Genomic DNA, 16,165 nt, shown 5'->3' with positions numbered 1-16,165 from the left:
CTGGAAAAAAACCAGCACAATCCTAATCTCTTGGCCACAAGGACAGCCACCCACCCACCCACATTCCTGACTCCCCCTCCGCAGCCTGCAGCCCCCAGGTCCACTGTTACCCCCACTGTAAAGAGGAAGAAACTGAGACTGGGGGAAGGGATCTCACCAGGAGCTATTTCCTTGCCCTGTCCCTCTCCCAGTATTGATGCAGGGCCCTCCAGAGGCAGCAGAAGGGAAGATACTAGAGAACCCTTTCCAAGGAGTTCATCAAACCCTGACCTTCCTGGGGACTCAGCTCACCCATCTGGAAACACATGTCTAAACAGCAAGCCAGGGCTCAGAACAGAGATGACCAAGAGAGGAGGCATGACTTGCCCAAGGTCATACAGGAAACCAGCAGCAGAGCTGGCCCTGCAGCCCATGCCAGGGTTCAGAGGGAGGGTTGTGGGGTATTCTCAGGGGCTGGCTCTAGAGGCCACAGAGCAGCCAAAAGTGGCTGTTCCCAAAGAGGGGGGCCTTGCTCTGATGGGGAGGTGCAGGGAGGCAGAGGACCACAGAAACCCTCCCAGGACTCTGGTCTGCCTCAGGCCCTCCCTGCCCACTGCTAGACAACCACCCACTGCCTAAATGTGAGCATCCTGTTCCTTTGCACTCAGTGCTTCAGAGGTCTGCCTCCCCTCCTTCCGTATCAGCAACTGTTCTTCCCACTGAAGCTGCAGACAAAGAATCATTATTTGGACAGCATCCCCACAGGTCTTCCCCATTTCCCCCACACATCCCCCAGGACTGCAAACTATATAAGGCTATGTCCTGGGGCCAGTATAATGCCTGCCCAAAGGAAGCAGGAATTCTTGCGAGGAACCTGAAAGCAGGGGCTGTCTGCTGTGGATGCCTCCCAAGACTTAGAGCTCAGCTGTCAGCTGCAGCTTGGAGCAACTCGCCTTTTGCCTGTGTTCATTCATTCCTGCGTTCAGCCAAGTTTTTTCACCTGAATGTATCCCAGGAAGAGTCCCTGCCCTTAGGAAGCTTCTGTTCTAGTCTGGAAGTGAACCCACCCACAGGAAAAGTCCAGCCCTGAACCCAGGTGCAGGTGCAGGCAGCCAGGCCATGCCAAGTTCCAAAAGTACAAGGCATAGAAAGTGAAGCGAGCAGGAGAGAGAACTGGAAGTACTAAAGGACTTCAAAGGAGGGACAGAGCCATTCTTTGATCTTTTAGGAGAGCCAAACATAAATGGGAAAAGAAAGGAAAGGATGGTGCCCAGGTAGAGGTCAGAAAATGCATCCATTCATTCATTCATTTATTCTTACAACAAAAGAGCAGCTTCTATGTGCCAGATCATATGTACCGACCCTGGAATACAGCTATGAAAAGACACAGAGCTCTTGCCCTCACAGAGCTTCCTGACCAATGACAGAGATAGATCAGCATCAAAGATGAGACAACTACCTGTGAAATTACCATTGTGACACATGCTTTGAAGGAGAAATACTAATACCCCAAATGCCTACCAAGGAATTCAACCTGGGGATAAGGTGAGGTTAGAGTAAGTTCTGTGAAAGCTCTGGTTTGAGCAGGGACCTGAAAGAAAAGGAGGAATAGGCCAAGTAAGCTGGGAGTGAGGGACATTCCAGGAGATGACAAGCATGAGGAGTAAGGAAGGGGTTACAATATTTAGGGAGGGACTAGCTGGGGCTACAAATAAACATATATAAAAAGCATGTCACCTGTAAGAAACTCCCTACCACAGTCATCCCCCAGGCTGCCTGAGGCCCTTTTGCCATCTCTCTTCCGCATTGGTCTCTTCTAAAGGGACACTTCAAACCTGATTTCCCCTGAATGGATGCTTCTAGGAGAACACAGTGTGATGCCCACCTGCTCCCATGCAGCTGGCCTGAGCTGCTGGGTCACTGCTCACTGGTAGGATCCTGTTGGACTCTCTCTTGCCCTCATTGGTGCTAATCAAAACCAGGATCTGGTCACTAAAGGGGCCCTTGTTAGCAGAACACCCGAGAAAGAAAAAAGCCAGCCAGACACTCAGGCCACAGGAAAGATGAGGCTGATAAGGAAAGACAGAGCTGAGAGCAGGAAGCAGCCCCCTCCCTATCCAAGTATACATAGGTTTACAATCAGTGGTCAGACAAGGGTTCCACATTTAAAAAGAGATGCCCACAGAGCCACAGCCATACCTGACTGTCAGAAAAAGAACAAATATTCAAATGACTCTGAGGTCACTAGTGTCTACAGACGGCAGGGAGAACACAGCATTATGCAGGGTAAGGACTCATCACTATGTGGGAACTGTCCTGGCTCCTCTTCCTCCTTCCACACTCATCTGTCCAGGACCCTTGGGGGTTCCACCTCTCCTACCAGCCTGGGAGCTTCTCCCCAGGAGACCCAATGGTACAATGTCCACCTCTCACTGGCTAAACTGTGCTTCTTGGCAAAGGACCCCACAGTGGAATGGCCAGCTCCTGAACTCTTGCCACACAAAGAAATCAACAGCCTAGGTGCAGAGGCTGTGAGTTTTGGGAAGTAAGGGGCTGAAGAGAGAACCTACTTGGCTAGTTTGATTCTCAGCTCAGCTACCAACAAGCAGTAGACCATTGACAGCTCACTTGGCATTTGCAACCCTCTCTTTGAACATCTGTAATACAGCATTGACAGCAATGACTCTCTCAAATGATGGGTGTGAAGGGGCCTCATTGACAATGAGACACCAGCAAAGATGAGGGATGAAGAGAGCTGCTATAATTTTTTCTTCTTTCCCTTTTTTTTTTTTTTTTTTTTGCTGTTGTGCCAGATTTATTGAAAATAATACAGCACTGCAGAAAAAATTCAAACAGGTCCCCGAGGCATTTTGAAGTTCATCCCAACTGTAGGCTGAGTGACCTGCAGGTTGGACAGACTGCCGAAGTCCAAAAGCTTCAGCATTTCCTTAGTGTCAGGATCTACTTCAATTATCTCCTGATCCAAGGCTGAGACCTCAGGAACATAATTGTCTCTCCTTTCTCTCTCCTCCTCCTGCAGCTTGATGGAGATACCTCTTACTGGGCCTCTCTGAATCCATTTCATCAGATGCGTGACATAGCCTGCTATCTTGTTGCGGAGCTTCTTGCTGGGGATAATGGCGATCTCCTTGCACACGCGCTTGTTCGTGTGGAAGTCGTTGCCCAGGCGTGTGTAGTACTTTTCTATGATGACCCGGGATGCCTTCTTCACGGTTTTGGTGCGAACGCGGCACATGTTGGTGGGTCCTTGGTAAAAGAGCTCTTTCCCTTTTTCTCATTGGGAGTTCAGTTGTGGAAAGCCCAGAGAAGCAGGCTATCGATTAGGATACAGTCACGTGTCACTTAACAACAGGATATGTTCTGAGAAATGCGTCATAGGAAGTTTCACCCTTGTGGGAACATCACAGAGTGTCTTTACACAAACTAGATGGGATAGCCTACACACCTAGGCTGTACGGTCTAGCCTGTTGCTCCTGGGCTACAAACCTGTACAGCAGGTTACTGTAGTGAATACTGTAGGCAACTGTAACACAATGGTAATGATTTGTGTATGTAAACCCAGAAAAGTTACAGTAAAAATACAGTATAAAAGAAAATAAATGGAGCCAGGAGCAGTGGCTCATGCCTGCAATCCCAACAGTTTGGGAGGCCAAGGTGGGAGGATTGTTAGAGCCCAGGAGTTTAAGACTAGCCTGGGCAACATGGTGAAACCCCGTCTCTGAGAAAGAAAAAGAAAGAGAGAGAGAGAAAGAAAGAAAGGAAAGAAAGAAAGAAAGAAAGAAAGAAAGAAAGAAAGAGAAAGAAAGAAAAAGAAAAGGAGGGAAGGAAGGAAAGAAGGAAGGAAGGAAGGAAAACTAGCTAGGCATGATGATGTGAAGGGAGGGAGGGAGGGAGCCTGGGAGGTCGTGGCTGCCATGAGCCATGATCACACCACTGCACTTCAGCCTGGGCAACAGAGCAAGACCCTGTAACAACAAAAAAAAAAAGATAAAAATGGTACACTTGTATAGGGCACTGACCATGAATGGAGCTTGTAGGACTGGAAGCTACTCTGGGTGAGTCAGTAAGCGAATGGTGAGTGAATGTGGTCTAAGACATTACTGTGCACTACTGTAGACTTTAAAATACTGGACACCTAGGTTCACTAAATTTATTTTTAAAATACTTTTCCTTCTTGAATAATAAACTTAATTTGCTATAACTTTTTAACTGTACAAATCTTTTGTTTTACTTTTTGATTCTTCTGTAATAAGTTAGCTTAAAACACAAACACATTGTACCACTGTACAAAAATATTTTCTTTCTTTATATCCTTATTCTATAAGATTTTTTCTATTAAATTTTTTTTTACATTTGCAACTTTTTCTTAAAAATGAAGACACAAACACACACATTACCCTTGGTCTACACAAGGTCAATTATCAATTCAATTATCTCCTGATCCACATCTTGCCCCACTGAAAGGTCTTCAGGGGCAATAACACACAAGGAGCTGTCATCTCCTGCGGTAACAATGCCTTCTTCTGAAATACCTTCTGAAAGACCTACCTGAGGCTGTTTTACAGTTAACTGTTTTTTAATAAGTGGAGTATACTATAAAACAATGAAAAAGCATAGTAAATACATAAACCAGTAACATAGTCATTGGTTATCATTATCAAGTGTTATATACTATAGATAATTGTATATGTTATACTTTTTTAAAGTACAAATGCACTTTTTTATTTTTTATTTCCATGGTTTTTTGAAGAATAGGTGGTATTTGGTTACATGAGTATGTTTTTTATTGGTGATTTGTGAGATTTTGGTACACCCATCACCCGAGCTGTATACACTGAACCCAATTTGTAGTATTTTATTGCTCACCCCTCTCCCCATCTTTCCCCTGTGTCCCCAAAGTCCATTGTATCTTTCTTATGCCTTTGCATTCTCATAGCTTAGCTCCCACTTATGAGTGAGAACATACAATGTTTGGTTTTCCATTCCTGAGTTACTTCACTTAGAATAATAGTCTCCAATTCCATCCAGGTTGCTGTGAATGCCATTAATTTCTTCCTTTTTATGGCTGAGTAGTATTCCATCATATATATATATATACCACAATTTCTTTATACACTCGTTGGTTGATGGGCATTTGGGCTGGTTCCACATTTTTCTAATACTTTTATACGTCTGGCAGTACAATAGGTTTGTTTACACCACCATCATCACTGCAAACATGTGAGAAATGTGCCATGCTGCCATACTACAACAGCTACAATGTCAGGAATTTTTCAGCTCCATTATAATCTTATGAGATCACTGTTGCATGTATGGTCCATCATTGACAGAAACGTTGTTAGGTAGTACACAGCTATATTTGTTTCGTGTGGCTGCTGTAACATATTACCATCAACTCAGCGGCATAAGACAATAGAAATTTATTCTCTTATGGTTCTGGAAGGCAAAAGTATGAAATGAGTTTCACTGGGCTGAAAGCAAGGTGTTAGCAGAACCACACTACTGAGGTTCTGGGGGACAATCCTTCCTTGCCAGCTTCTAGTGGCTGCCAGCATGCCTTGGCTTGTACCATATCACTCCGATCTTTGCCTCTGTGGGGGCTGGTGGGTAAACATAACATAAAGGTTACCATAATAACCATTTTTAAGTGTACTGTTCAGTAGCATTAAGTACACTCACAATGTTGAGCAACCACCACCATCATCCATCTCCAAAACTTCCCCAACTGAAACTCTGTACTGTTAAACGCTTACTTCCCATTCCCCCTCCTCCCAGCCCCTGGAAACCACTGTTCTACTTTCTGCCTCTCTGAATTTGACCATTCCAGGTACCTCATATGAGTGGAGTCACAATTTGCCTCTTATCTTCACATCACCATCTTCTCTGTGTCTCCCTCCCTCTGCCTCTCCTTTATAAAGCCAGTTTTGATGGCATTTAGGGCCCATCTAGATAATCCAGGATGATCTCTCCTCATCTCAAGATTCTTAGTTTAGGCCGGGCATGGTGGCTTACACCTGTAATCCCAGCATTTTGGGAGGCCAAGGTGGGCGGATCACCTGAGGTCGGGAGTTTGAGACTAGCCTGGCCAGCATGGCGAAACCCCATCTCTACTAAAAATACAAAAGTTAGCCGGGCATGGTGGCAGGTGCCTGGAATCCAGGTACTCTGGAAGCTGAGGCAGGAGAATCACTTGAACCCGGGAGGTGGAGGTTGCAGTCAGCCGAGATCGTGCCATTGCACTCCAGCCTGGGCAACAGAATGAGACTCCATGTGACAAAAAAAAAAGAAAAAAAAGATTCTCAGTTTAACCATATTTGCAAAGATTCTTTTTCAAAATACAGTAGCATTTACAGGTACCAGGGATTAGGACTTGATATCCTTGAGTGGCCATTATTCAGACTATTACAATCAGACATCTGAATGGGGAAGGATTTGCTGGAGAAAGCAGAATTGGAGATGCTCTGAAGTGGGGGAAGGAGCTGCTGGAGGGGGTGAATCCAGGCCCAGGGGTAACAGCTGAAAAGTTACCAGGTAAAGAAAGGGGCCAGAAAATGAAACTATTGAGCTGGCCTCAGGCTACCCTGGGGAACTGATGTCTAGGCATGGGGGCAGTGAAGAGGGAAGATGGAAAGCTGAAAGAGACAAAGCGCTCCTGACCCTTCCTCTAAAGCTGAAGTCAATAAGAGGTTGACCTCTGGTGGATCTGAGCCCCAGCTCAACCCCTGACATGCTGAGTGACCTTAGGCAAATCCTTTATGTCCTCTGAGTATCACCTCTACAGTGGAGATCAAATTTGATATAATAGAGGCTGGCTTAGTGCCTGCCATGCATGTCAGCTTTGGATTGGAACCAGAACCCAGGTTACTGGAACTGCCTCATCCTCTAGACCTCAAATCCCAGACTGGCTTCAGAGAGGAGCCATGGGGTAAGAAGCTGCAAGACACCCACCCAGCCTACCTTCCCCAGAGCCCTTCACAGGGAACTGCCTCAACACTGTCCTCAATCTGGGGCAACAGGAAGAATGTGTTGGGTGGAAGTCGGAGGCCTGGGTTCAAGAGCCGGTTCCTCTGGCCTTAGGCAAGTCATTTCCCTCTCTGAAACTGTCTCCACACCTGTCAAATTTGGCAGAATTTGACCAGCAGGTCTCTTAAGAAGGATCTTTGTGCCAATTCTGACTCTAACCAGGCTCCTGAAGCTCTCTGGGCCTCCATCTATTGTCTGTTTCACTGGGGACAATAAGCCCTGGATAGTTGCATGTCAACCTTACTTCATCCTAAGTTTCATCCCCTGCTATATCTGCCAGGCCCAGGGATGACATTTTCTATTACTCACCACCATTTCTAAAAGCACAAAGTGGGAACACAACCATTGCTGTTAGAGCAGCAAGCTTCTTCCTGGACACTCGTCACCCAGTAGACTCAGCAGGGGCCTCACAGTTGGGCACACTTGGCTGCAATTCTGGCTCACCCTCTCATTATCTAGGTAACCTCACAATACATTGTCTAACTTCTGAGGACCTCATTTGCAAAATGGAGATGATAACATCTAAGATAAATGAGAGAGCATATGGAAAATGTTTCAGCACACTGACAAGCACATATTTAATGCTCAATAAAATGATTCACTTTTATCTTTCTTATTATTGACACCTTATCTAGACTCAAAGATGGAGTCTTGAGCTGGGGCCCTGACCTCACAGAGCAGGAGACAGACACGAAAAAGAATATATGAACTATGTCTTGTGACAAGGGGTACAGCTTCAATCTTCACAATGACCCTATTGCTATCCCCATTTTACCGACAAGAGCACTGAGACTCAAAAGGGTTAAGTTACTTGACCGAAATCCCTCGGCTGGTAAAAGGCCAAGCTGGCGCTCAACTCCCTGTACCAAAGCCTGTACCACTAGTGCAGAGAGGAGGAAGAGGAGGGAATACAGCAAAGAGAAGTGAAGCCTTAGTCCCAATTCTGAGGCTACTCCAAAGCCAGCATCCCTCTAGTCCTTCTCCCACTTCACCTCCAGTTTGACACTTGGACCCAGCTGTACGAAAGTGAGAGGCATTTCAATGAGTCATTAATTATAACAAATGCAGGCAAAAGTCAGCAGTGTAATGTAGGCATCATCGTCTGCCAAACACCTTGGTTTCCTGAAAACTCAGAGCCCAGGATGAGAGCAGGTGGAGTGGGAAGGTTAGATGTCACTCAGCACCTGCAGAAGTCGTCTCTCTGTGAGCCATGTCTCAGTGTGACTGTTACCCCACAGACCTCAGCTCCCTCTGCAATGTAAGATGAGGCAGAGAAGCAGCTCCCGAGAGGAGGTGGCCCACAGGCCTGCAGGCACTGCTGAGGACCTCACCACGGCACTCACCTGTGAGCCTCATCCCCCACACTGCCAGCTGACCACCCTTCAGTCAACCTGCCAGTGAGGCTGGGATTCCAGGAACACAAAAACCAGGCCAGGCACAGTGGCTCACACTTGTAATCCCAGCACTCAGGGGGCTGAGACAGAAGGATCACTTGAGCCCAGGAGTTAGAAACTGCAGTGAGTTATGATGGCATCACTGTACTCCAGCCTGGATGAAAGGGCAAGACCTTGTAGAGTGATTAGTGTTTCTTGCTTCAGAGACAGGTGTGACCTCTTCAGAGGGTGGTACCAGCCTCTGTAGGCCAAACTCCTGAATTGAGCAGGTAAAAACATGCTCCTGCCTGAGTTGGAGGAATGAAGGAACATCATCCAAAGGCCCAGTGTTACTTCCCATATCTTGGAATTATGGAACTGGGGCAGATGAGTGGATCATCTGAGGACACTGAGCCCAGGAAAGAGGTGAGGCTTACTCAAGGTCACAGGTCATGACAGTGGCAGAGAATCCCGGGGCTCTGCTTTCCACCACAGGTTCCCTCTCATTTGGCAAATAACTTATCAAGCACCAGCTGTTTTCAGGGTACAATGGTGCTGCAACTTGCCTCTGTGCTCCTTATGTTGTGCCTTCTGTTTGGCTCTTCCAGTTTGCCCCTTCAAAATTCCAGGCACATAGTAGGAGCATGATTATTTGTTAGTAATATTGGCTTATTAATTGGATTGTTATGTTATCCAGTTAATAAGCCCACATGTAATAGTTAATACTATTAATACTATTACATGCTAATGAGATAATTATATTATCCAATTAATAAGCCAATATTAGTAGTTAATACTATTCATACTGTTACATACTAATGAGATAACATGGTATATGCTTAGCACAATGCATATGTTATATCATTAGTCATTACAATAAATTTGTGAAATAGATATTGTGACCCCTGTTTTACAGAGGAGAAAACTAAGTCTTAGAATGGTTAATTTGTTCAAAGTTATACTACTAACAAGTGATAGAGCTTAGACTCATACTTAGGTCTATCAGACTCCAAAACTTTCTTCAATAATTATTATTTTTATTTTTTAGAGACAGGGTCTTGTTCTGTTGCCCAGGCTAAAGTGCAGCGGCATGAGCATAGCTCACTGTAGTCTTGAATTACTGGGCTCAAGTGATCCTCCTGCCTCAGCCTCCCAAGTAGCTGAGACTGCAAGTGTGCACCTCCATGTCTGGCTAATTTTTAAAAGTTTTTGGAGAGATGGGGTCTTGCTATCTTGCTCAGACTGGTCTTAAACTCCTGTCCTCAGGCAATTCTGCTGCCGTGGCCTCCCAAAACTCTGAGATTACAGGTGTGAGGCAACACATCCAGCCTCTGTTCAAGAAATTGTTGCTGAAAGAAAGAATGAATCAGTGAGCAAAAGGCACCATACTGGGCCTATGGGAAGCATTTGGACCAGTTGTTTATGTATTTTGCTAATGCATCCTGCTAGGTGAGGAAACAGGTACATAAATACTAAGGCCTAATATAGATCCACCCATAATAGGGTCAGAATAGTGCTTTGAGGGTCCAGAGAAGGGAGCAATTTCTTCCATTGGGAGTGGAGTGTGAGGAAGTTTAACGGGGTGAGAGGGCATTTGAACCAAGCCAAGTAGGATTCAGACAGGAAAAGGTGGCAGATGGGGCAGTGGGCAAGGTAGTCCCGCAAACTCATTGGAAGAAACAGCACTGATGAAATTCAGGAGAAGGGAGATCCTGGGGCAACCAGTCCAGCTGAGCTGGACTAAGGATGTGTGAGGAGAGGAGGTGGGGGGATGGGAAGCCAGAAACAGGTTGGCACCAGGTAGTGGAGGACCTTGAATATCAGGCTGGGGCCTTTGGGTTTTCTTCAGTAGATGTGGGGAGCCCCTGACAATTTTGGGTCAGAGAGTGACACGGCTCATTATGCCGGATGGAGTGAAGGAAGGAGAGACTTGGAGGAGGGAGACCAGAAGAGACTGTTGCAGTAATCCAGGGAGGGATGATGTGGCCTGGCCTAGAAGAAGCATTCTAAAGGAATACTCCATGGAGTCCAGAAATTGGCTAAGGGATGAAATGCGTGCAAGAGTCAAAGAAACAGCATGGGGTCAGAAGGCCTGAGTTCTGATTCCAGCTGAGTCACATGGCCTCCCTGGGCCTCCCTGTCCCGCTTGTGAAAGGTAGGGGATGAGTTATGCCATGTTTAGCGGCTTTTCCAGGGATTATGTTCAAAGTACTCTCTAATTTCCTGGTCTTCAAAAGATGCTGAGCGAGTTGTGACTGAGGCAAGCAGATTTTGGAGGTGCAGACCAGCTGGCTTCCTTGGGGTGGTGAGCTGATTCTGAGCTCCTCTGTGAGGTAGCTGAGTATCCGTGTATAGTGTTACACATGGATAGTCAGGAAACTGCAATAACCGTGTTAGCTACTCTGCTCCCTTAAGCGTTTTTTGCAGCAGAGGTATGTTGGCATGACTTAGGTTATTGCCTAAATTGTGTATCTCCAGAGAGGGGAGTGTGCGGCTTCTCGACTTCTCAAAGTACCAACTCACTAGTCGATAAGGCTCAAGTTATGGGACTTGCAAAGGATCACAGAGAAAGATCTAAAGTGTCAGAAATCTAGAGAACTCCCCGGAGTCTCCTCTCAGTTCCTCCACCCACAGGCTGTCAAGGCTTCAGGTTCCATCCAGAACCTGAGTCTGACACAGCTGGAGATGTGGCGAGAGGCCCCAGTAGCATGATGCAGGAACCCCAGAAGCTTAAAGGCCAATGGGCTGAGGAATTAGGAAGATGGTGGAGGCAGGTTGCTGAGAAGCAGAGAGGGGAGGGGACTTGTTAGGGTGACACAGTGAGTCAGGTGAAACAAGGACTGGAAGCCAGAGTTTTGAGTTCTTTCTCAGATGTTTCTTTATTCTTTCTTTCCCCAAGGACACCCTCTCTGGGCATATTTATACACATATGTGTGTATATGTATGTGTATATGTATATGTATATATATGTACAGAGTGACACCCTGTCTCAAAAAATATATGTAAATATATACACATATGTAAATAAATATATGTATATATGTAAAAAATATACACATATACATATACACACACACACACACATATATCTCACTTTGTAGCCCAGGCTAGAGTGTGAACACCACTCACTGCTGCCTCAACCTCCTAACCTCAAGTGATCCACCCGCCTCAGCCTCCCAAAGTGCTGGGATTATAGGCATGAGCCACCACACCTGGCTAACACATATTTTTAATGTGCATTTATAAGCAATGGGTTCAAAATCTAGTTATGTCCTTCATTAGCTGTGCGATATTGGGCGAGTTACTTAATCTCTCTAAATCTCAGTTTCCTTATCAACAAACTGAGGATGACAGCACCTATGTCATAGGGGTATTGTGAGGATTAAAGGAGATAATGTGTGCAAAGCACTTCCTGCAATGCTGTATAAATGCTAGCAAGGAATTGATTAATGATAGCTCTTTTATTCTTCTTCTAACAATGGTCTCTCAGAGAACCATTGCTTTGGTCTAAGGGAGAGAAGGTTTGGTGCAAAGTCCGGAACTTCACCCTCTTACCTGGACCTGCTCCACTGTCCTGTATACTTTGTTTCCTTCCCTCACAACTTTGGACTTGTCCTGGCTCTGACTGTCCCTTAACACCCACACACCCACACACACACACACACACACACACACACACACAAAGTGGCAAATTGAGAGTGCTTCAAGCCACCTTCAGGTCATGTAGGCATTTTTTTGGAAGGAGGTTTCTAAAGACAGTCCCTCTCATACTGCCTGTCCTTGGGAGGGGGCTCCAAAGGGATTTTCAGGGTACCCAAGATACCTCTTTTTTTCCCAGTTTTAGGATAGCCAACTCCCTTGTTTCATACCTTCCTTTTAGAGTGCTTCCTTCCACACGGTGAGGGCCCCTTGTTCTCCCAGCCCTTCTATGGGCATAACAGTCATACTCCTTCCCCCTTGAAGAGAACGGCACACATTCTAAACTCTTCCACATCTTCCACCTTCCTTTGAGCCTCACCTGAAGATAGATAAGTAAAGATGATTGCTGGCACTTGATGCATGGGGAAACTGAGTCCCAGAGACTTGAAGTGACTCGTCCAAGGACACAAAGCAAGCTACTAGCAGACTCAGGACTTAATTCCAGAAATCTTGATTCCTAGTCCAGTGTTCTGGCCTTTATATTCCTGGAAGAATTGCTATGGCTAGATTAATTGGCATCCAAGGACTTTAATCACACAGTCCTAGGTCTGTCTCTCCAACCTTCATTCTCATTCCCTTCATGCTTCCCCCTCAGGGGCCTTTGTACTTGCCCTTTTATCTAGGAGGCCTTTCTGCCAGAAATCCATGTGGCTCAATTAATTCTTCTTTCCTTTGACACCATCAGGAAAGACCCTCCTTGGTCACCTTTCTTCTTCCTGGCCCTCTTTATCTCCTTATTCTGCTTTATTTTCCTTCCTAACACTTATTATTGCCGGACATATCATGTTCTTATTTGCTTGCTTTTTAAAACCTATCTTTCACAATTAGAATCAGAATAGGGACTGCTTTCTTCACTGCTGTACCTCTAGTGCCTAGAGGAGCATGTGTGGCACTTAGATGTCCAACAACTGTTTATTGAGTTGTATGAATATATAGTAAATATCCATCCAAACTGGACCATTCAGGTTCCCCTGCCTTTGCCCATGCATTCTTTCTGTCATGTCAGAAAGGCTTTATATATTAAATGGGCATTTTACTGTTGCTTCCTCTGTAAAGCCTTTCTTGGTTCTTCAAAGATAATGCTGGAAGCGGTGTACACACCTGTAATCCCAGCTACTCAGGAGGCTGAGATGGGAGGATTACTTGAGCAACCCTCAAGTAGCTGGGATTACAGGTGAGCTCGAGGCTGCAGTGAGCTACTATCCTGCCACTGCACTCCATCCTGGGTGTGACAGAGTGAGACCCCATCTCTCTCTTTAAAAAAAAGAAGAAGATGATACTGCTAAACGCGTTAAACTCAGAATACAAAATCACCTGCTACTGTCATCTCCCATCTACACCTGTACTATGGAGGTGTACATCTCTGTATAATGCATTATAAAAATTGCAGCCTTGAACTGGCAAGCCAAATGTCAAGTTACCCTCTTGTTGAATGAAAAAAAAAGAAAGAAAAAGAAAAAAACCAAACCAAAGCAAAACTTGCCAGTAGAGTCACCTCTTGTTTCACAGATAGCCTCTTTGACATCCAGCATTATAAAGAATGGTTAGATATGAGTTCTGCCCAAATTCACTTGTTTTTTTCTAATTATGCCTGAAATATATTATTTTATTTGGAAAAAAACCCAAGAAGGCAATATAGATAAGCCAAAAATAAAAAAGTTTTATTCTTTTAAAAAATTTTATGGGGATCGCGCCACTGCACTCCAGCCTGGGTGACAGAGCGAGACTCCGTCTCAAAAAAAAAAAAAAAAGAAAAGAAAAGAAAAGGATATTCAGAGAAGGACTGTGTGGTAGATAGAGCTCCCTCTCCCCTCTCCCCTCTCCCCTCCCCCCTCCCCCCCTCCCCTCTCCCCTCTCCCCTCTCCCCTCTCCCCTCTTTCCACGGTCTCCCTCTGATGCCGAGCCGAAGCTGGACGGTACTGCTGCCATCTCAGCTCACTGCAACCTCCCTGCCCGATTCTCCTGCCTCAGCCTGCCGAGTGCCTGCGATTGCAGGCGTGCGCCGCCACACCTGACTGGTTTTCGTATTTTTTTGGTGGAGACGGGGTTTCGATGTGTCGGCTGGGCTGGTCTCCAGCTCCTAACCGCGAGTGATCCGCCAGCCTCGGCCTCCCGAGGTGCCGGGATTGCAGACGGAGTCTCGTTAACTCAGTGCTCAATGGCGCCCAGGCTGGAGTGCAGTGGCGTGATCTCGGCTCGCTACAACCACCTCCCAGCCGCCTGCCTTGGCCTCCCTAAGTGCCGAGATTGCAGCCTCTGCCTGGCAGCCACCCCGTCTGGGAAGTGAGGAGCGTCTCCGCCTGACTGCCCATCGTCTGGGATGTGAGGAGCCCCTCTGCCTGGCTGCCCAGTCTGGAAAGTGAGGAGCGTCTCTGCCCGGCCGCCATCCCATCTAGGAAGTGAGGAGCGCCTCTTCCCGGCCGCCATCACATCTGGGAAGTGAGGAGCGTCTCTGCCCGGCCACCCATCGTCTGAGATGTGGGGAGCACCTCTGCCCTGCCGCCCCGTCCGGGATGTGAGGAGTGTCTCTGCCTGGCCGCCCTGTCTGAGAAGTGAGGAGACCCTCTGCCTGGCAACCGCCCCGTCTGAGAAGTGAGGAGCCCCTCCGCCCGGCAGCCACCCCGTCTGAGAAGTGAGGAGCGTCCTCCCTCCTCGTCTGGGAGGGAGGTGGGGGGGGTCAGCCCCCCGCCCGGCCAGCCGCCCCGTCCGGGAGGTGAGGGGCACCTCTGCCCGGCCGCCCCTACCAGGAAGTGAGGAGCCCCTCTGCCCGGCCAGCCGCCCCCTCCGGGAGGGAGGTGGGGGGGTCAGCCCCCCTCCCGGCCAGCCGCCCCATCCGGGAGGGAGGTGGGGGGGGTCAGCCCCCCGCCCGGCCAGCCGCCCCGTCCGGGAGGGAGGTGGGGGGATCAGCCCCCCACCTGGCCAGCCGCCTCGTCCGGGAGGGAGGTGGGGGGATCAGCCCCCTGCCCGGCCAGCCGCCCTGTCCAGGAGGTGGGGGGGGCGCCTCTGCCCGGCCGCCCCTACTGGGAAGTGAGGAGCCCCTCTGCCCGGCCAGCCGCTCTGTCTGGGAGGGAGGTGGGGGGGTCAGCCCCCGGCCCGGCCAGCCGCCCCGTCCGGGAGGGAGGTGGGGGGGTCAGCCCCCCGCCTGGCCAGCCGCCCCATCCGGGAGGTGAGGGGCACCTCTGCCTGGCCGCCCCTTCTGGGAAGTGAGGAGCCCCTCTGCCCGGCCAGCCGCCCCGTCCGGGAGGGAGGTGGGGGGGTCAGCCCCCCGCCCGGCCAGCCGCCCCGTCCGGGAGGGAGGTGGGGGGTCAGCCCCCCGCCCGGCCAGCCGCCCCGTCCGGGAGGGAGGTGGGGGGATCAGCCCCCCGCCCGGCCAGCCGCCCTGTCCGGGAGGTGAGGGGCGCCTCTGCCCGGCCGCCCCTACCGGGAAGTGAGGAGCCCCTCTGCCCGGCCAGCCGCCCCCTCCGGGAGGGAGGTGGGGGGGTCAGCCCCCCGCCGGGCCAGCCGCCCCGTCGGGGAAGTGAGGGGCGCCTCTGCCCGGCCGCCCCTACTGGGAAGTGAGGAGCCCCTCTGCCCGGCCAGCCGCCCTGTCCGGGAGGGAGGTGGGGGGTCAGCCCCCCACCCGGCCAGCCGCCCCGTCCGGGAGGGAGGTGGGGGGGGTCAGCCCCCCGCCCGGCCAGCCGCCCCGTCCGGGAGGTGAGGGGCGCCTCTGCCCGGCCGCCCCTACTGGGAAGTGAGGAGCTCCTCTGCCCGGCCACCACCCCATCTGGGAGGTGTACTCAACAGCTCATTGAGAACGGGCCATGAAGACAATGGCGGTTTTGTGGAATAGAAAGGGGGGAAAGGTGGGGAAAAGATTGAGAAATCGGATGGTTGCTGTGTCTGTGTAGAAAGAGGTAGACATGGGAGACTTTTCATTTTGTTCTGTACTAAGAAAAATTCTTCTGCCTTGGGATCCTGTTGATCTGTGACCTTACCCCCAACCCTGTGCTCTCTGAAACATGTGCTGTATCCACTCAGGGTTGAATGGATTAAGGGCGGTGCAAGATGTGCTTTGTTAAACAGATGCTTGA

At 48.8% G+C, this 16,165-nt stretch overlaps 1 protein-coding gene across 4 annotated transcripts in view; it reads right to left on the bottom strand.

Moving 5' to 3' along the window:
* Positions 1 to 2,758: 2,758 nt before the first annotated feature.
* Positions 2,759 to 16,165, bottom strand: part of LOC112438160 (small ribosomal subunit protein eS17-like) — a 73,815-nt gene continuing 60,408 nt past the window's right edge. The window contains exons 5-6 of one of the 4 annotated variants that reach the window (XR_008622613.2): positions 12,266 to 12,414; positions 2,765 to 3,965 (exon numbers count right to left, since the gene is read on the bottom strand). Coding sequence is in view for 1 of the 4 variants with exons in the window: in XM_057301014.2 (XP_057156997.1) it covers positions 2,828 to 3,235 (408 nt within the window). In the remaining 3 variants the exon portion in view is untranslated. Of the gene's footprint in view, positions 3,966 to 12,265; positions 12,415 to 16,165 lie in introns of all 4 variants that reach the window. The other 3 variants (XR_008622611.2, XM_057301014.2, XR_008622614.2) reach the window with 3 other exon arrangements.

This window comes from Pan paniscus, chromosome 23 (genome assembly GCF_029289425.2).
Source record: "Pan paniscus chromosome 23, NHGRI_mPanPan1-v2.0_pri, whole genome shotgun sequence".
Taxonomy (NCBI): domain Eukaryota; kingdom Metazoa; phylum Chordata; class Mammalia; order Primates; family Hominidae; genus Pan; species Pan paniscus.
Note: the sequence above shows the minus strand (reverse complement) of the source record. Positions and strands in the feature narration are given on the sequence as shown.